This window comes from Fundulus heteroclitus, chromosome 12 (assembly GCF_011125445.2).
Source record: "Fundulus heteroclitus isolate FHET01 chromosome 12, MU-UCD_Fhet_4.1, whole genome shotgun sequence".
In the NCBI taxonomy this organism is placed as follows: domain Eukaryota; kingdom Metazoa; phylum Chordata; class Actinopteri; order Cyprinodontiformes; family Fundulidae; genus Fundulus; species Fundulus heteroclitus.
Window position 1 is genome coordinate 23245349 of NC_046372.1, and position 20840 is coordinate 23266188.

The 20840-nt window shown below is 40.0% G+C and overlaps 1 protein-coding gene across 1 annotated transcript in view; it reads left to right on the forward strand.

The window, feature by feature from the left end:
* The window catches only part of LOC105939651 (hexokinase-2), a 93129-nt gene that overhangs the window by 11656 nt on the left and 60633 nt on the right, over positions 1–20840 (forward strand). Inside the window, exons 4-5 of the mRNA XM_036144299.1 lie at positions 566–714; positions 1501–1620. Of these exons, the coding sequence (XP_036000192.1) occupies positions 566–714; positions 1501–1620 (269 nt within the window). The remainder of the gene's footprint in view (positions 1–565; positions 715–1500; positions 1621–20840) is intronic.

Consider the following 20840-nt stretch of genomic DNA (forward strand, 5'->3'; position numbering starts at 1 on the left):
CATAAGGTACAAAGTATAGAAATATGAGAGGTAGGAGACAAGAAAACAATGCCACAAGGTCAGAATAATAGAAAGAAGGGTGCAATTAATCACACAAAGAATAAACATCAGAAAATGGAGAGTTAAGACACTAAAAAAAGAAGGACACCAGGATGATGAAACCTTGGAAGATAAGGGTAGAATGAACAGGAGAAGCAAGGATACAAGAAATGACTGGAGAAAAGAGACCAAGCAAGAAGAGCGGAGTAGGACACAAGAGAGAAGGGCCAAAGGAAGGAAAAACAGAGTAATAGAAATCCCAGTGCAAAGAAGAAAGAAAGGATAAAAGAAGGAAAGTAAACAGGATGGAAACAAGACAGAAAAAAGGGCAGTGAAAGGGCCAATATTTAAGCATTGGAGTAGGGAGCAAAGGCTGGAAATGCAAATATCTTTGCATGAACCTTGTTTGTTTTTCTTTATTTAACCAGACCTGAAGAATCCTGAAAACAAATTTCATAAAATTCCAGGTGACTGTGGTAGGAAATGTTTAAAACAAAACCATCACCTGATTTGTTCCTGCATGCAGAGCAAGGAGACTTCCTGGCTGTAGATCTGGGTGGAACAAACTTACGGGTGTTTCACGTCAAATTATTGCCGGAGGCCAATAATTTGAAAATAAAGGCCGAGACAGAAGGGCCCATCTCTCAGGAAATCAAGGATGGACCTGGAGAAGAGGTAACCCATATGGCCACCACAGCTTTGTCTGATGTTTTCAAGACAGGGGAGCATGTACAAGGCAAAACCAAGACACACAAATAATGAAACACATCAAAATGGGAGTCATTTGGGATTAAAAGTTTGACTAGTGAAATAAATCTGAAAGGAGTGAATGTAGTAAAAAAAAATCATTGACTCCTTCTCTTACCTTGGTAATCCTGGGGATGAGAAACAGAGCTGCATCGTGTGAGTGGAGAGATCTGGTAAACCATAAATTAACTAGGACAAAGCTTGGCCAATAAGGGTGTCGTATGTAGTGAGCAGAACTAATTTCTGAATTTTGCAGGGCCAAAGGTTACATAGTGCAATTGAGTCATTTTGCCACTCATGTTGAAATCAAAGGGGGTTCAGGGGGAAAAAATCACAAGAATTAATTCATTTGATGCAGTTCCTGCGGATTCTGGCTTCAGTTTGTCCCTAATTTAGGATTTAAAAATAGAGATGTACTGAAACACGGAAAAGATGGGTCAAATATAGGTTATTTGTATTCAGTTAGCTAATTTATTGGCTTCATTGTAGGAAAGAAACAAAGCTAAGCAGATAAGCTCTGGGTTAGTTTTTAAGTCTAGAGGATGAAAGAAAGCAGAGTCATATGAGAGAGACAGGACTAAACACTGATAAACAGGCCCAAATGTATCCGTTAAGATTAAAGGGAGGTAAGAAAGCGAATTCCAAAAATAAATCTGATTTAAATCTTGCTACAAATGGTGGGAACCTGAGATGGATGTGTGTATGTCCTTCCAGCTGTTTGACTATATCGCAACCTTAATTAGTGAGATCCTCAACTCGAAGGACCTGAAAGAAAAGCATGTTCCACTGGGGTTCACCTTCTCCTTTCCCTGTGAGCAGAAGAGCATTGACAAGGTTTATAATCCCAAACATCACTGCTTGTTACCACCCTCCCAGATGAAGACTGGTTCTGGATAATGAAGGACATTTTTGTGTTTGTGTGAGTAGAGCATCCTTAACAGGTGGGTTAAAGGCTTCAAATGCTCAGGGGTGGAGGGAGAGGACGTGGCAAACCTTCTGAAAGAGGCTATGAATAAGAAAGAGGTCAGTGCACAACGCTCTCTAATCTCTAAATATCCCTCTAAATAATTGTTCAGTCGGCTTCACTTGCTACTGTTGTCTTTCTCTGAATGTTTAAATCTTCTTTTCTTGAGACAGATCCCAGTTAAGTCAGTGACCATGGTGAACGACACAGTGGGTATAATGATGAGCTGCAGATACCTTTACCCCAACTGCGACATTGGGATGATAATCGGTAAACACTGAAAAGATCAGGTGGCATCCTCAACATAAATATAATTAAAAAAGTCAGAAACCACAAGAACATTAATGTTAACTTCAAAACTTAAGAGTCCACAGAAAGTAACAAAAATTAAATGACAATAATATAATAACCGTCTTAGAAAAAAAATCAATAAAGAAGCATAGCATTGTAAAAAAAGAAGGGAGTGAAACTATGCAGTTTAAAAAAATATAAATTAAAAATTCAAAGGTGGTGGCTTTAAAAGTTACATTTTGGTCTCTCAACAGATGAGAGAGGGTTCTTCTGCCTGTGCTGTGTTCCTTATGTCGCTTGTACCAAACTTTAAAGAAAAAATAACCCCCAAATTGACTTTTTTTGCACACATGGATTGCTTTTAGTGCTTTTTCAATTCAATTAAATTTTATTTATATAGCGCCAATTCATGAAACATGTCATCTCAAGGCACTTTACAAAGTCAAGTTCAATCATATTATACAGATTGGTCAAAAAAAGGGAACCAGTTGGTTGCATCAAAGTCCCGACAAGCAGCATTCACTACTGGAGAAGCGTAGAGCTACAGGGAGAGTCGTCTGCATTGTTGATGGCTTTGCAGCAATCCCTCATACTGAGCAAGCATGAAGCGACAGTGGGAAGAAAAACTCCCCATTAACGAGAAGTGCTGTCTACATGTCCCAATTATTATCCAATATTTTACTGTTGTGCAATTATACACTGTTTAATGTTATTTAATGTTTCATAAATAACTCTCTGTCTGTTAAGTATTGTCTGGTGAGGATCAGCTCTTAAGCTCATATCAAGACAACGGTTGAAAGGGATGAATTCGAGCACTAGCGATCTTTTAACAGCAAAACCTGCACACACATAGAATAAAGGAGCGACAACTTCTTTTCAAGTTCAAGAATTTAAAGGTATACTATGCAACCAGGGTTGATTTTCCCGCGAGGCTCCCCCCAGAGGGCGAAAGTAAAAGTGCACTGTCATAAAGATGCTCAGCTGTTTTCTCCGTCAAGCCAGGTGCGGTTGTTTTGAGCTTAGCAGACAGGCGAACGCAACGAAAAGTGGAAAAAAACGGCAGTACAAACAATGACTAACACAGTTAAAGTATGAACATCAGGGTTTCCCGCAGCGCTATCTTAGCGAGGCGACCGCGGCCGCCGCGGTAGCGTCTCGCCAATATTAAAAAAAAATTAAAAAATAACAATAATAATAAAACTCGATATGCTTGCATGTTTATTTGACGTTACCACGCGGTTCTTTGGTGTTGCTTTCGCGCGTGCATATAGTGAATGGCAGGGCAAAAACACATGCAGTTCTCGCCGTACAGCAAGACCGACTCTCACTGTCTTGCACGAGACTTCGGAGCCTGTGGGTGCGGGCCGAGGGCTCCTGCAATTGCAAGTGCGGTATTTCCCCCACAGACCACCAGGGCGCCGAGAAAACCTTTGTTCGACCTGAAATGACTCATTTAATCATCCAAAACGGTATGGAATACATTAATTAACTGAAAATGTTGCATAGTATGCCTTTAATAACAGAAATAAAATGAACATCCTGAGAACATCACTATGTAATGCTGTTTACCTGAATTAACACAATATTTCGATTAATAAATCCTCTCTACTAGGCTACTGAAACTTAACTAAACTACTAAGCAAAATGAAGATAAAAAGAAGCTAAGCTAAGGAACTATTTACATGCAAAACAAACAAAAGACAAACAAAAGTGGTTGATCATAATCAGAATACTTCAGTGAATCCTGGTTCACTGCAGATCTGATTAACAAAAACATTGAATGTATTTCAATTAGGGCTGGACAGGTTAACGCGTTAATTTCGCCTTAACTCATTAGACTATTAACGGCGATATTTTCTTTAACGCGCATTAATGCATGTTGCTCACATGCTTTTATTTTGTGAAGGTCTGTTGCTGCGGTGCAGGGGTTTGAATCAGAACAGTAGGTGGCGATAATGCGCCAATAACCTCGCTGTCAGCCAAACCTCGGATTCAGAGAAAGAAAGGTGTTGGCCGGAAAAAAACTAAGCCGACATGCGCAAGGCGGTGTTTCCCGCAGGAATTTGCTTAGGCGAGGCGGTGAGTTGGCGAACGGAACAAGTTTTGTGCGGAGTGGAGTCTGCATCGACGCCGTTGGTGAAGTCGCTTCTCGTTTCAAAGTATCCATGTGTTTTTGCCTGTTTTTCCCTGCCATTCACTATATGCACGCGAGAAAGTAACAACAAAAAACCGCGTGTCAACGTCAAATAAATGCAAGCATATCGAGTTAGCAAGCATTTCAGTTTAAAGTTCTTCCAGCATCGAATATGACAGAAACAAGTTAGTTGTAACCACTGCCAAGTTAAACTTTGGTATTGAACATAAAATGGTAATGCTGCTCCCTGCAGTTACCTCAGAAATTGCCTGTTTTTGGTAGATTTTTTCCCCATAAAGAGAATTCCCTGTCAGTGGCAATAAGCTTTAATTTATTATTATTGCTATTTTTTGTTTTACATGTTTAACTTGAGCTTTACACTAAATATGTGTTACTGATAAGTGCTACAAATGTTACAACACATTTGTTCATATGGCAGCAGAACATTAAAATAAAAGTGCTTTTTACACTACTTTTGAATTCATTCTTGGAGTTTGTAAATACAATGCGATTAATCGCTATTAATCAGGCAAATTATGCGATTAATCGCGATTAAATATTTTAATCGTTGCCCAGCCCTAATTTCAATCCATTCACAATGCAAAGCCCAAGTCAAACAAAACATTATTTGTTGAAATAATATTCTGAGGACCGTTTTGTCCTGTAAAATCATTTAATTCAGAATCGCTTGCCTTTGTTTATGCGATTTTACCTCCGCTCGCTAGGGGGGCGCTACAGCGATCATCGCTAACCTGGTTAAAATCTATAGTTATCAAAATTGTCTTGAAAACTGGCATTAATATACCATATCGATGCGGGAATAAGGCTCATAACACCATCGGAGGATGGCGGGGCAGAACAGTTACGCTTTATGCTTTAAAACTAACTCCTTTTGAAATGTCCGAGACCGGATGTTAGCAAGGCTAATATCCTGTTAGCTAGCGGACACTCGGCGTTAACAAATGAAAGCTTTTGCTTTAATTTTAGTCATATTGAGTGGCTGGATAACATAAATATTAATGTCCCATCAACGTATGAAACCCTTGTGGAGGTAACCTCTCTGGTAAAACTTTAAAACGCACTCGACAGTGACATGGTACCAAATGCTAGCAATGCTATATTGCTAGCCTTTGTTCAAAACGCCAGGTATACACGGTTTACAAGACATTTCCCAATAAACCTTTTTAACTTCACCCTCAGACCGCTGCCCAAACCTCTGTCCTTTGTTTCGTGTCAGTCCTGTCCAGTTTTGGCCATTCACGGGAGGAGCGTTGAAGGAGGGAAGTTGTTGGCTAGCGCTAGCGGGCTAGCGCTTGGCTCTTGACAGGCTAGCGTTAGCCTTGCAGCAGCATGTGGCTAACTGCGTGGTCGGGTCGGAGGCCTGGTGTGAGCACGTTCTCTGAACTGGCTGCAGTCTGATTTGAGCAGGGTCTTTTCCTCAGAATTCCACAGCTTTCCGCGCCGTCTGGGTTAGCTTTCCTGTACAGGCTGAGGAAAAATACACAGAGCTGTTTCGCATGCAGGATCTTTGCTCTGCATCTGATTGTGGGTTAAGACAGCAACTTAGCTCTGTATTTGCCCGGACATGTTCGTCCGGATTCAGTCAGGTCCTCTTCTGATGCAGGCAGTCGGGTCTAGCAGACCCTGGATCAACGTGGGGGGTCCAGGGAATCTTTCAGCTGCTGGCTTGTGTGTCGGTGAGGGCCGACCAGGCCCTCATGGTCTGGCCTTCTTTGTCTGCTCTCAGAGAGCTGTTGTGAAGCAGAACAGGTCTGCAGAAGAATGCTGAAGTGAAGAGGTCTTTGTCTGTGCTGTTACTTATCTGTTAGGAGGGGTCACAGCTGACCTCCTGTCGAGAAGAAGGGACGAGCGAGAGAGGGGGAGATAAAGGCTTCTCCTGGCCCCCCTTTATCCTTTGCAGCAGGAGTGGACTTTCTTTGTTGAATCATCCACTGGGTTCAATCTGTGTAACTATCATCATGGCATATTATGGCACAACATTCCCCCCTTTAAATCAGAGAGTGGCAGATCCGATTCTCCATTTTCTGATTTACCAAAAATCCATACGGCATGATCTGGCCATGATAAAGCGCCTACTAGGATTTCTGTGAACGAGAGGACAGTCATTGAAAGTTCAGTTCCATTGGACGCTTGTCTCTTGGAAGGATTGAGGCATGTTGGGCAGGGAGCTGACCCTAACTATAAAATATTCAGACATCCATCCCTCGGATGTGCCACAAATATTTAGACATACATACCAAAATTCCAACCCAAGGAAAAAAAACAAAAACAAACCAAAAACAAACCAAAACAAATTCTAAACACCGTGGTAAGCTGTTGGTTAACCTCCACTTCCTAAGTCCTAGAACAATAAGAAAAAGTTAAAACAGAGTAAACCGTGCTAGAAATTATTTTTGACCTTATCACGCTGAGGCATGATAAGTTGCGCGGTTGCTTTGGACTCGATCAGCTCGCTGTTTAATCTTGTTAAACATGCGACAAACTCGGTCAGAAAGTCCCAGCAGATACTTTCAAAGTGTTTCTTTGTGATCATTTCTTTGGAATGGTTCCACTTTTTACCAATATGACCTTGGGATCTTGCATTGTAAAAGAGTTGACCATCTTCTGGCTGCCTAGGCTTTCGTGGCAGCCTGGCTCCAAACCTTTCGGTCTGCTGGATCACTGGAGAACTGACTTTGTGTCTTTTCTTAGGCCTGTTTCCTGTCTGAAGGTTTAAGACTCTACGCTTGCTTTGTTTCCTGTCAAATTGCAAACTAGTGTTCCAAACAAGCTGGGCATATCTGCGATGCATGGTCACTTCATAACGTACACTGTCATGTAAATTTTGAAGGAACAAATACTTGAAAAGTGGGTCCTCTTCGGGACCTGCTGAATTACATCCCTGAGAATAAACGTTCCTTAAACGATAGTAATAATCTCTGGGTGTTTCATTTTCCTGTTGAATGATGCTGAAAGCGTCAAGAGTTATTGAAGCCTGATCCCTGTACACAGAGTATTCTTCTCTTAAAGCTTTGCAAAGAGCTGAATAACTGTCACAAATCTCTGGAGGTAGAGCTTTAATCAAAACATGAACGCTTCTAGCTGTTGTTTTCCAAATAAGCTTTAGTTTCTCACAAGATGAGGGAAATGGCAGGTCAAAGAGACAGCGTTCGACTTCCTCCAGATAATTATGAATGCTAGAATCATGACTATCTGGGTCGAACTGTTCTATGTCGTGAGCAAGGGACTCAAGTTGGCGAAAACAGAAACCGTAATTATGAGGTGGCCCTGGACCACCTGGGAAGTCAAACTGGCTATGTTCGTGACCTGATGGAGGTCTGTGAACTAACTTTTGATGTAAGGAAGAATGTTCCTTAATCTAATTGAGAGTTTTCCAAGGTGTGAACTCTGACATGTGGTGGGGGTTTAGGTTGGCGTGGACCACCTGTGTGACTCTTCTGGCCCTTAGGGGGCGGCATGGAGTCAGGTGTGATGTCTGCTCATCCCTCCAATCTGAACCACCTGTGTCTGCAGAGTTGTTTACCTGGTACTCTTTGGGGCTGTCTGTCTTCATCGTGGACAGTCTGACTTCCAGCATCTCCCATGGAGTCTGTGGAAGTACTTCCTGTAAACTCAAAATTTAGAGATTCCGTTCTAAACTTTGGCGAGACTGGTTCTGTTTTAGGTGCTGCGATAGAAACTGCAGAGCTGTTCTGTGATTCCAGCTCCTGCAATGACTCAACCTGCTGAGGTTGATCGTGTGAAGATATCACCTGAGGGGTGGAGAACTCACTTCTCTGGTGAGACAGCCTCACTGACATCAGGAGCTTTGAGGTCCTTGGTCTCAGCATCAGCTTCCTCCATCCTCACCTCGGCCTTTGAGAGCTCCAGTTTGGCAGCACTCACACTGTCTAAAACTATCTGATGCTCAACCTGTAACTAAAGAAACTTTTTAGCATTCAGTTGGGATCTTTGCTGATGCAGCAGGGTGATCTGGCAAAGAACATCTGTAATTAGAGCATCTTTAGTTGGCTTTGCAATAAAATCCATTAGTTCCTTAATCATTTTATCGCATTCAGCAAGGTTAAGATTGTTTAGATTATTTAACTCATCTGCAGATAACTTGATGAGGTCGCCAGTGAAAACCTTCTGTCTCTCTATATCTGCTTGGTCCACCAAAGGTGCAGCTTCAGATGTGAGACGTTCTGGCTCCATCTTGCTAACACAAAACAAAAACAAGTTATGACAAACTTTCAAAATAACATAAGATCCAGTCTGCACGCTTAGCTATGCTTTTATGTTTAAACATACATTTTGTAAATACTTATCTGTGTGTGTAGAGACAATTGCGCAGGTTGACTGTTCAACGTGCGACTTATGACGACACTATTCTTTCAGTGTTAAGAACGCTAAACCTTTAGGACTTACGAGCTCTGTAGCGACTGCTTACCTTTCTTTAGGGTTTACTAGCTTTTGCGCAAGGCTTCACCGTTTAAGCAATTACTAACTTTTTAGCTTATGCTTCTCACCTTTCTTTTAAGGGAAATTAGCACTTTTAGCTTTAAGAGCACCACCCCCCTTTTCCACATAAATAGGGTGGCACCTCAGATTAACTAGGAGTTAAATCTGGAGACAAATACGTTCTACACAACACAAGTAAGCTTTTAAAATGTCTTGTTAGACAAATATGCAAAGCATCTTAGAGTAGATATTTGAGCATCTAACTTTCCTGGACTGAAAGTTGATTTTGAAAGCGCATAATTGTGGACTTTCATTTAAGACTTGTGGTTTAAGCAAACATGAGGATAAGTCACATCATCTGGAGACAAATGTGCAACAAATTTTGTTCAGTCAGTAAGCTTAACTTTACAGTTAAATCCACTCTGGGACTGTTGGTTATACCAGATACCTTGATTGACTCTAGCATCTGAGTTTAAGCTCTTTGTAGTAAAGTTTCACTAGCTGAGAAATTCATTATCCAATTTTATTGGATAATGTTATCCAATATTTTATCCAATTATGAATATCCAATACTTTACGCATGCTTTACAAAGTTTGTTGTTGACCATCACAAAATATAAAAGGTTGATAGAGTGTGAACACTACTGTCAACCGGTTGACAGCATTTACTGGACATATTACATTTTTTTTAGTTCACGTCAAAAGAGCCTCCGTTTTACAATTGTATAATTTGCAAAATTAGTTCTGGAACACATTTTTAATTTCACATAAACAGTCAAGGAGGAAAGTTGAGAGTGCAATCAAGATTTTTATTGGACAATCAAAGCTGGATTTCATCAGTTTAAGAGATGAAAATGTTTGAAGTAGACACTAAAACATAAATAAATAATGTCCTGAGACAGTTTTCTTCACTTCATTATTGAAAGCAGTTTTTTTTATTTTAGTAACCCTTAATCCGAAAACATCAAGACATTTATAGCTGGGGTGTGCTCCGATGGTGCAGAGGTAGAGAGCACGACCCGTGTACAGGGGCCTTTGTCCTCGACGCGGTTAACCTGTGGCCCTTTGCCACATGTCGACCCCCTCTCTCAAACCCCCTATCCTGTCGGCCTACTTTGGAAAATTGAGTCATTAAAAAAATAAAAACAAAGACATTTATTGCCTGACAAAAACCTTCCCTGTGGCCTAATCCTGAACCTAAACCTAACCTTTACCAGTATATACCTAACCTAAACCTAACTGACATCTTAGTTTTAAGACTAACCCCCAGCGCAGAAAAAAAAGTGAGGATAAAAAAAACATCCTCAGTTTACATCAAAGTTTACATCAAAGTCCTCGCTTTGCTAGTTAAATGAGGAAGAAACAACACACACACAGTCCAAATAAAGCGCAAAAAGACCAAGATAAAAATACAGAATGTTGTCTGCCAGAAATATTAGAATGACTTAGAACTCTTAGAAATCAAATTTAAACTGCTCTGTTCGTTGCACAACTCGTCTTCCTCGGCAGGAACGGGAACCAATGCCTGCTACATGGAGGAGATGAAGAACATAAAGTACATGGAGGGTGAGGATGGACAGATGTGCATCAACACAGAGTGGGGCGGCTTTGGAGACGACGGCTCCCTCAGTGACATCCAGACAGAGGCCGATAAGGAGGTGGACGAGAATTCCAACAACTCCGGAGTCCACATGTAGGTTTCAGCTCTCAGTCAAATAAACCTTGATAAAAACAAATGTAATTACTAATGTTTATTTTTAAACTTGTCTAATATTTGGGCATTTAGTATTGTTTTATTTAAGACATTGATAGTTGTGTCCTTTTCACTGTCTGACAATACAGCTAAAATTTAAAAAGTTGATAGAATATCATTGGAGCCTTGACATTTGAGCAGCCTAACAATCGTTTTCTTCCCTTTTTAAACATCTCTTCGTGTATCTATTTTGTAACACCACAGCTGCATGAGTGCTAAAGACATTCCTTAGGCACTTATCAATGGAAGACAACAGGAACAGTTTGATTTTTTCATTGATGGTTTTCAACAACGAGAGCCTCATTTTCATCTACAGCTTGACTGACCAAACATTACAGCAGAGAGAACGGAGCTGGCTTGTTTTGCTAATAGCTTTAGCTAATAGTCTTAAACTGATCACGGAGCAAAACAACCAGCTAATATCACTGGTTTCGCCAGACATAAATAGGGGATGGCATAAGACACCCCTGGCACTTGTTCCTCATTAACAGTCATTCATTTTACAGCCAAGGTGTTTAATAAAATAAACTAATATCTCTGAGTAACATAAATGACTTTCTAACTTGTACCATAGTTTTAGAACCATGTAAAGCACAACGTTGTAATGTCAAGTGTTTTGCCACCCGAAGGCAGCAGACTGCAGAAACTGAGTGAGATGGCTCTTCCTTCTCTGGGGCCTCATGCATTAAAACGTGTTAATAAACAAGACATTTTGAAATGTGCTGCAGGAGCAAAGAAAAATAAAACCAAAAAAAAAAGCCATGCGTGCATGTCTCACTGCATGTATGACTGCCGCCACCATAGGATTCATAACACCCAACTTGTTAGGACCCAATCAGACACCATTTTATTCTCAGTGAGAGTGACAGGGCCCCTAAATAATTTATATGCATTTAATGCTTTTAATTATACTCATAACCAGCGCACTATGTAGGACTCACTGTGACATATCAAAAATAAATATAAAAAAAAAAAACAGATAGAAATAATGCTGTTGGTGGTGTTGTGTCAAACTAGTTCACAGGAATTACAGCCCTTGTTCTGGGAGCAGCAGATCCAGGAGTTTTTACTTCACCGTTCAGTTTGTGGTTTACAACAGAAAATTACACTCTATTGCTCTCCTGTCACACCCACCTCACCTCTTGTTGAGTAAGGCCCTCACTACTCACTCCACACATACATAAGACGAAGGTATGCAGAGAGCTCAATTTTTATGACCTCGTAGGCGGTGTCACACTATAAATTCAGGGTCATACATGTTTTATATGTGACACCGAGCTTGTTACAATGAGCTGCTCCAAGCAGGCGGTCTCCAGGACGCGCGGCGTCACAGTCCCTCTCTGTGCGCACTGACAGATGTGCGGGGGGAGCCCACTGGAAAAGAAAGCGTTGGGTGCTTAGCTGTAATAAAAATTGTATCGTCCGTTCCTGCTTCTCCCCACTGGCAGAAAGTATGGGAATTACAAAAATTTGTCTCAAGAAATGTTTAGGCAATAGGCACGTTCGACTATAAAAGGGTAACATTTCTGCGAAGAGTCCACGCAGCTCACAACATGCGCACAGTACGCCCGAGTATGTGGGAGCCTTGAGAAATTAGCTTTAGCTTAGAATTAGGTAACTCTGAGCCAACATTCAGGTTTTACCGCTAACTTCAGCCTAGTTTATCCCACTTCCACCTGCTGTGCACCACCGGACCCACCAGGCTCTGCGAACGCTGCACTTAACCCTGCTGCTGCTCTAGATCAGTGGAGCCGTGTCCTCTGTCCGTGTAATGAATGAGGCTGCACCGCCAGGCCGTTTATATGAATCAAGTTTACCCAGACGTGATCTGGCAAACGGTGTTCATACAATCACACACGTGATTGTATGAACACCGTTTGATTGTGTGATTGTGTGTAGGCACGCTTTATACATGACGTCCTTGATGATGTGTCTTGCAGCTTTGAGAAGATGATCAGTGGGATGTACCTGGGGGAAATTGTTGGACGGGTGCTCTTGGCTCTGACGCAGAAGAAGCTGCTGTTTAAGGGGGAGGTGCCGGAGAAGCTGCGTGATCCAACAGAGTTTGAGTCAGAGTCCATCTCTAACATTGAGGAGTAAGTGTCCAATAAATTTTTCTGAATCCTTATCAACTAGATTATGTCCTTACTACCGTCTGTTTTTTAATTTTATTTATCTGCTTGTCTTGTTTGCTCAGTGAGGAAAAAGGTCTGGAAATTGCCATGGGTCTCCTGGATTGTGATGAGGTTGATGCCCGCATAGTGCAATTTGTCTGTGCCACCATCTCCTCACGCGCTGCTCATCTCTGTGCGGCTGCAGTGGCATCTATTGTCAAACGTATTTGTGAAAACCGACAGCTTGAACATCTCACGACCACCGTAGGGGTTGATGGAACGGTGTACAAAATTCATCCCAAGTAAGAGCCAGGGTCTTACACTTGATCTTTCGTAATCTCTCAAAGCGACAAGCAACATCTGTCCAGGCCTTCTGAAACTTCTAAAGTTTTTCCTTTCCATGTTGGCTCCTTATTCATTGAGTTTTTTTAAAATCCACTACCTCATTTTTTGGCATATCTCAGAATGTTGCTTCTTGAAAGAAACAAATCACAAAACTACAAGCTGGCTTTAAAAAGATTTACAGCTGCTGCACATAATCTGACACACTGGTCTGCAAGAAAAAGAAAGTTACCCGGGAAAGACTGGATGCAAAATTGCATCATCTCACATATCGAGCTAACCACATCTTCAATTAGCAAGTCATTCATCTATGTTTCATACAAATATAGATTATTGTTGTCATTTATTAAAAGGTAAAAATGTCTTAATTGAAAGTTGTGACATCTGGCAAATACAGCACATCACTCCAAAATTCAACATAAAGCTCCACTGCGGTTTAAACGATTATGCTTCAAGCACCAGTTGCCCAAGAAACCTGGTGGTATCACCTGTCCAAGTCATCCTAGGGCAATGCACAGAAAACAGTAAAAGGTTTCAACAGATTAGATCAGGCCTTCAATCTTCTATCCATTGTCTTCTGAGTGTGCCCTGCATCAGCTGACTTGTGAGGGAAAAGCCAGCTTTGCAAATTGGGGGGAGTGATGTATCACACGTATAGTTTGTGCACGCAGCCAGCGCCAGTGTTGCTAGCCATAAACAAGAAATTTTAAGCATTTGCCTGGCCAACAACAGGATATCATCACATTGATCCATCTTTATTGTTTGGAAAAGATTGCTACGGGGAGACTTCTGACACAGATTCTACCGGCAGCAGACCCAAAGTCGCATCACAAGTTTGAAACTCAGATCTTGAAATTTAGCCACACCCAACCAATAAATGGAAGAGAACTGGTGTACTCAGAAACTAGGCTAATTGCTACTTGCAGCACAAGCTAATAACAATTTTATGTTTAGAAGGGACAACATTATGCCTTGATTTGCTAAGTGGAAGCTCTGAATGTAAAAAAAAAAATGGGTGAGAGATTTAACTAATGGATCAGGTATTTGCCCAATGAATACCAGCAATCATTGGCCTAATATGGGAGTCAGTCAACATCCACTGCTGACTTCACCACCTAAAATGTCTGTTAACTGAAAGACTTCCTGTGTTATAGTTACAGCCATTTTGAATCTCCTAACATCTTGGTTCTCATTGGGTTTAGAATAAGCGGAAAGATCAAGAAAATGGTTCACCGCCTCGCCCCTAAATGCGAAATCGACTTTAAAGAAGTGGAGGACGGAAGTGGAAAAGGTGCTGCCATTGTTTCGGCTGTTGTTCAGAGGCTGGCTCTCAAGTCAGGCAACTAGAGGACACCAGCAGCGATGACGAAGAGGAGGAGGAGCAGAACGGGGAAGATAAATGAGAAAGGGCTGTTTAAGATGTTTTTAAGACAAACATATATGAATTTTTTTTAAAACCATGCTATATTTTTTTGTCTATTTTTAAAATGTTATGTAAAGATAACTGATCGGCTGTGTTAAACACTCCCTAAATAAAATGCCAACTTGTTTTTGCTTTAGAACAAATGTTTTTTAGAACAAATTATCTAATAATGTTTCTGGAAGACATTGATTTGTACTGGAAGATGTTAAGCAGCTTTAGTGTATTAAAGTTGTTGCTGAGTTTTAGTTTGTTTTCTGTCAATTTTTGGTTTCTATGTTACTTTGTTCTCCTATGCTGTTTCCAATGGGCTCAATAACAATAATTTTTCCTATATCTACGTTTCGCACATTTTACTGTTTTCCTCTGTTCCTGTCGTAAGCCTCCTTGTTGGACATTTACTAAAATCAGCTTTTGATTATCCCACTTCTGCAAGATCATCAATATTAGCTTTTTTTTTTATATATATATATATATATATATATATATATATATATATATATATATATATATATATATATATATATATATCTTTATATATATATATATATATATATATATATATATATATATATATATATATATATATATATATATATATATCAGGCACAGGCTCCTATTTCCATCTGTGAAATATTATGCCATCATTAATCCCATAAACGTTTCTGTTTTAAACTGTTTTTATCCTGCTTTCTGTTGTCAGCTTAAGAGTGACAGGCCAGCAACAAAAGAGTTGGGTCAGACAATATTTAGTTTCCAACAGGGTTGAGTTGTTGAGAACTGGGAATCAGTACAATATATACATATGAGGCATACAATTATGTCTTGTCATGTGTTAGCCCCTTTTTTGCCACAAAACCAGCCCTGACCCAACAAGCATCCGGAAACATGTTAGCAGCAGATCCTTTAAATTTTGCAAGTAAAGTCGCAGCCTCCACGGATTGTTGTGCTCTTCCTACCATTCCTGAAACATTTTTGCATGATGGCAGTGCGTGTTATCCTGCTAAAAAGTCTGTAACCATTAGAGAACAGTTTCTGTGAACGAGTGTCCCAGGTCAGTATTAATGTCTATGTAAGTGGTTCTTTTATTCCAAGGTTTCCAACCAGAACATTGCCCCAAATACCACACTGCTATTTCCCCACAGTCGATGGGTCCTGTAACCTTTTGTTTACATTGACGCAATGTCAAAAAGGCATCTTTTCTAAGACATTTTTCCATGTCTAACTTTCAGCCTACAAAGGGGCAGACTGTGATGCCAGACAATGTCTTTCTCTGAGGTGTACTGAGGCTCTGGTTTTGACGTCCACAGGGCCGCTAAATATAGTGCAAATATGACCACTGTAGACACATTTTCTACTATTTCTCATAAAAGAAACTATAAAATTAAAGAATAACTAGCGCTGTTATGAGAAGAGCCGAGGCTTTGAAGCATGTTGTGTAATGGACAGGGTGATTACACAAAGCGTATGTGGAGGCTTGCTTTATTTTGACCTCACTAGGTAGCTTCTGGAAGCGGTTCAGATTTCCAGGAGAATATTCAATCAAAATGTGGGTGTTTGTTAGAGAGTTGCATTCCGTTCAGGTTTTGGATATAATTTTAATAGCTTGGACAGTAGAGTCTATATAGAGTTTGTAAAGTTTAGGTGAGCTTGAGATTGTAGAGAGTGATGAAGTGAACACACAGCACGATCACGTGGCCAAACTCTCGCAGCAGGTAATAAGGTCTTAAAGCTACTGCCAGAAGTTCGACATCTGAGCAGCATGTCTGGTGCTTCACGTGAACGTGAGCCGCGCTGCACCATCGCTCATTCACAAACACCGCCAGCCCCTCTCCCCTCTTTTTTTCCACTATCCGCCAAAGTTCTGTCCGTGCAGATGAGCTTAAAGCCGTCTTGTGAGATCACCGAGTCCGGGACATTTTCATTTAGCCACGTCTCCGTGAAGCACATAATACTAGCGTCTCTAAAAGTTGGAGACCACTTCATCAGGCAACTACGAGAAATAATTCAGATTTTACAGACCATGAGCATCTTATCCCTGGTCATCCTTAACTCTAGATTCAAATATTGATAGGGTGTGGTTTACTGCATGTTTTCATATTTTTAAATAAAAAACATAAATATATTTTGATTAAAAAATATTACTTTTGAGACTTTTGTTGGTAAAAAAAAAGTTAAAAAAAAAAGTAAAACTGGTGCTTTTAATGGCCGGAGAAGTAGTGTGGGGAAAAAAATAATCCATTAAACCCAAAAACTGTTGTGGATCCCCTGTTTTGCAGATAATTGTCCATGTTGCACAAACATGCCACTTCACTAGTGTGACAGAAAAACATACACAGCCAGCCAGATATTCTAGTCAGAAACAATACACATAGGCCATGTTAACTATCTTATTATACACGTTTGATAATCATAAGTGGATTGAATGGTTATTACTTACCAATATTTTTTTCCCAGGGCCCTAACAGATGAAAATACAGACAACCATCACAGTTTACATTGCTGACTGTGATTATGAAGTCAGCCTTAGGTGGTTTCGTGTGCAAACAAAGCTTTGTGAAATTAATCTCATAAGGCCTCATCTCGCCATCACTAAGAAAAACATAACCCATCCAAACAATTTACAAAACATTTCCCAATAAACCTTTTAACTTTTCCCTCAGCTCTGCCCAAACCTGTGAGTCAGTTCACTTTGGTCATACAAGGAAGGCAGTAAAAGCAGCAAAGTTGTTGGTTTGTTAAAGTGGGCAACCCTGGGGTTCTGCGGCCTAGCAGAGCAGGCATGTGTTCGTGATTGGAGGCCTGGTTTCTGCCTCGTTCTCTGATCTGGATGCAGTCCAGTTTAAGCAGGTTCTGCTGAGCATTTAAAGTGGGTTCTGTTGCTGACTTTTCAGTTTGACAGAAGTTAACCACAATTTTCAAGTATTCCCTGATACACATTTGGTAACAATGACTTAAGAGGTCAGGGATGTGGACTGTTGTTAAATTTTTAGCAACAGTTGGAATTTTATATTTATATAAATGTATTGTTATAACATTGAATTGGCGATATAAATCAAGAAGTAAAACAATAGAAATAAAATTAATAGGTACATGGGTGCTTCAGTTATTGTTAGTAAGCTTGTAATAAATCATGTGTTTTGAAGGTGGACTTAAACTATGAATGGTCAGAGTTGTTGTAGTAGCAAAAAAATGCCACAAGATGGTGCCATCACCTCATTTTCTGAAAAGCTCCATCTTTACAAAATGTTTTATGTCAAATTAAATAAAGAAAATTCATTAAAAATTAACGGTTTGCTCTAAAATTCTGAAAATATTCACGAATGTCCAAGAGGGCTTTTTCTAAGCACTTTTTTATAGTCATTGATGAAATTGTTTCAGGGAAAAAATATTAAACTTAATAGTAGATGTAAATTTCAATGTCTTGTAAATAGGTCAAAATTGCCAGGATTTTTGCCAAACTGAAATCCATGTTCCAAGTTTTTTTTCCACACTTTTGGAAATAGGCCCCGCCCACTTGTTTTAATCATTACCATATTTAAAACTTTAGTTCAGGGCTATGACTAGAAGGGAATAAAGAAGGTTTTGTAAAAATCCGATCAGCCATTCTTGCGTAGTAGATTTCTTGACATCACAGCGCCTCCTAGTGATGAACGATCCTCAAACGTGGGACATGTGTGCAAAATCTTATTTGGAGTATGGGTTATGAAGGACATGTTAAACTCTGTTATGGTTTTAGAAAAATCAGCAATTACATTTAGAGCTAGCTAGCTAACAATCACTTTTTTTAGCATTACTTTTCGAAAAAGTCACCGTCGCGTTAACTTTTTTTATTTGTCCATTACACGTTATCTATGGAGTTTTGTGCGGATTGCACAAAAAATGTAGGAGGAGTTTAACAACAAAGGTTTTGCCTTTGTAGCCATGTAGCGCAAAAAGTAGCTGGGAAACGAAAGGTGTGCCAATCCCCTGCAGAATCATCCAATAAACAAAGTGATGTTAAGTTTTTGAGTGTGGGTCCAGTAATTTGGTGGTTATAGGCCGAAACGCATTGTCCTTTGTTATAGTGCCCCCTAGTTGTTGAGGGGTCTGAATTTCTGGGTTTGAGTAGCGGTGCACAATCTGTACTTGAATACCTGATTCAATGGATTCGTTACAAGTTCGTATGGGCCGCATAACACGTTTTAGTGGAGAATTGGAAGAAGAATAAATAACTAAAACTCATACGAAAAACAAAAGGGTTCTCTGCTCACAGAGCAGATGCACGGCTATGCATTGCATAGCCCTTTCTATCTGCACTACGGGCTTGGAACCCTAATAAATAATTTAAAAACGAACAAGAAACAATAAGGTTGTCCGCTCACAGAGCAGACAAACGGCTATGCCTTGGATAGCCCATTATTTCTGCACTGCGGGCTTGGAACCCTAATAAATACATTAGATGGTATCATGATAGAACATTTCTTTTAAAACAGCAGATGGTCCTATTTTCAAACGACTGCACTGTCCATTTATGCAAATGGGAACAAGACAAAAATATTCTCCTTTTTAAATGTTTTAGCGACATTTCAGAGCTTTAGTGATCCTTGAAATACATTTCTGTGCGGCAGCACTTTGTGTCAAAATAACTCCTTTACGTTTCATAATATTGTTGTAGAAAGAAAACAAGAACCAGTTTTATTTAATAAGAAAGAAAAGATAATTTATTCACAGTTATAACACTATTCAGATAAATAGTAGATGTTAATAAAGTGTGAGGTTACAGAAATTATTTGTACATTTGAATTCTTGCTGTCAAAAGCTGTTCCCTCACACTGATCCTGCTTTATTAGATTTACCAAAGTATATTAAATATCTATCAATAAAATTAGTACATGAAAATGAAAAAAGAAAGAACAACTTAGAGACTTTATTTGTTCTTTAAATTTAGGATGTGTCCTGCCTTTGATGAAGGTCCAGCCTTCAGGCAGATAAAGGCATTTCCACACATTAACCCACAGACAAAGATTAAACTTCTTCCTCATTATTATTTTTCAGAGAAAGTACCTCATTGGTCTTCAGTAGTCCCACCAGAACCTGATACTGGACCATATTTCTACCTGCTGCCTTACCTAAGCCACACAAACCGAGTGTTTACAGCCTCCTAGAAGTACTGAAGACCTGGACTCCTGTTTTCTCTGCAGCTTAGAAAGGATAAAAGGATACAAACTACTCTGTACAGTGTGACAGTTGCGTATTTCTAAGATTTTAGAGTTAAAACCCAAATATTTGTTAGAAAACAAACAAAGCACCCCAACATTTCATGTTCCTTTTCATTAAAGCATGTTGTCAAGAAAAAAATCATTTGTAATTTGAACCTTTAAGAAAAGTTAATTAAGTTATGGATTTTTTTTACAATGCTGCTTATTCAGACAGTTTGGGAGAAGATTCCTTCAGATTTATGTCAGCCAGCCTCAGATAAAAATCAATGTTTCCATTTTAATATTAGGATCCCTTACATTTAAGGTAAACTGATGTCAGCCACGGACAGAGCATTAAAAGCTGGGTGTCTAAAAGCAGGTCTGGGATCAGCGCCCTGCGGTCGGTGGTTCCAGCCTGTTGGACAGGGCGCTCAGCACATGGTCAAACTTGTAGTGTCTGAGAACCTGGTTCTCCTCAGCTCCCCGGCTCCCCCACAGCAGCCTCATCTGGAAGTCGGTGAGGAAGATCTCCCGGACCTCGCCCTCCTCCTGGAAACCTGGAATGACACATTTCACTGTCAGTATCTTGGCAGCAGCTCATGACGATCACCGCTGTCATCGGTTTTAACAACGGCACTTTGAGTTTCCTAGCATGTAAGTCGCTGCCACTGAGGGTAACTCTGCCTTTCCATCTTTTATATAAAATAACAAAAGAGGGTTAGAGTGACACATTGTAACTTTCTTAAAGATTTCACAACTCCGAAAAACTTCAGCCTACTTGCTAGATTTTCACTCTATGTAAACAATTGAAACACCAAAACGTAGGTATTTTTTGTCTGGATTCAGAAAATGTAACTCTCATTAGTATGGGATTCAGACATTTTAGAGATTTGCCCCAGAGTGCCAAAAAGTCGAAACGCCCTCCATTCATTTTCTATGGAGCTGTCTTCAAAAATCAGACCTGAAAATCCCAAACGACATGTTTTGCATCGTCGCCATTCCTAAATCGTCTGATGTACAGGCATGAAATTTACACAGATTAATATTCAGACATTTCTGGCACTCACAAAAATGGAATTCTGTGGATAACTTTTACGGTTCTGCTGCGGGAACAAATTGTTCGGGTGTAACAAATCCGCAAATCGCTGAAGACGCTTCAAACTAAAATCATTCAAAATGATCCACTTTTTTACATGATCGCCGCGCCTACACCGATTTTTGTACATACATGAAAATAACCAGGATTGTTCACCCAAGCCAGCTGATACTGACGGTGAAAGATTTATTTTGATATCTCTTACACTTTTCCAGTTATAGCAATTTGTTCTGGACCCTGTTTAGACCGTTTGGCCATTTTCCTAAAATTTCCCCTGTTATTTCAAGATTTTTTGCGCC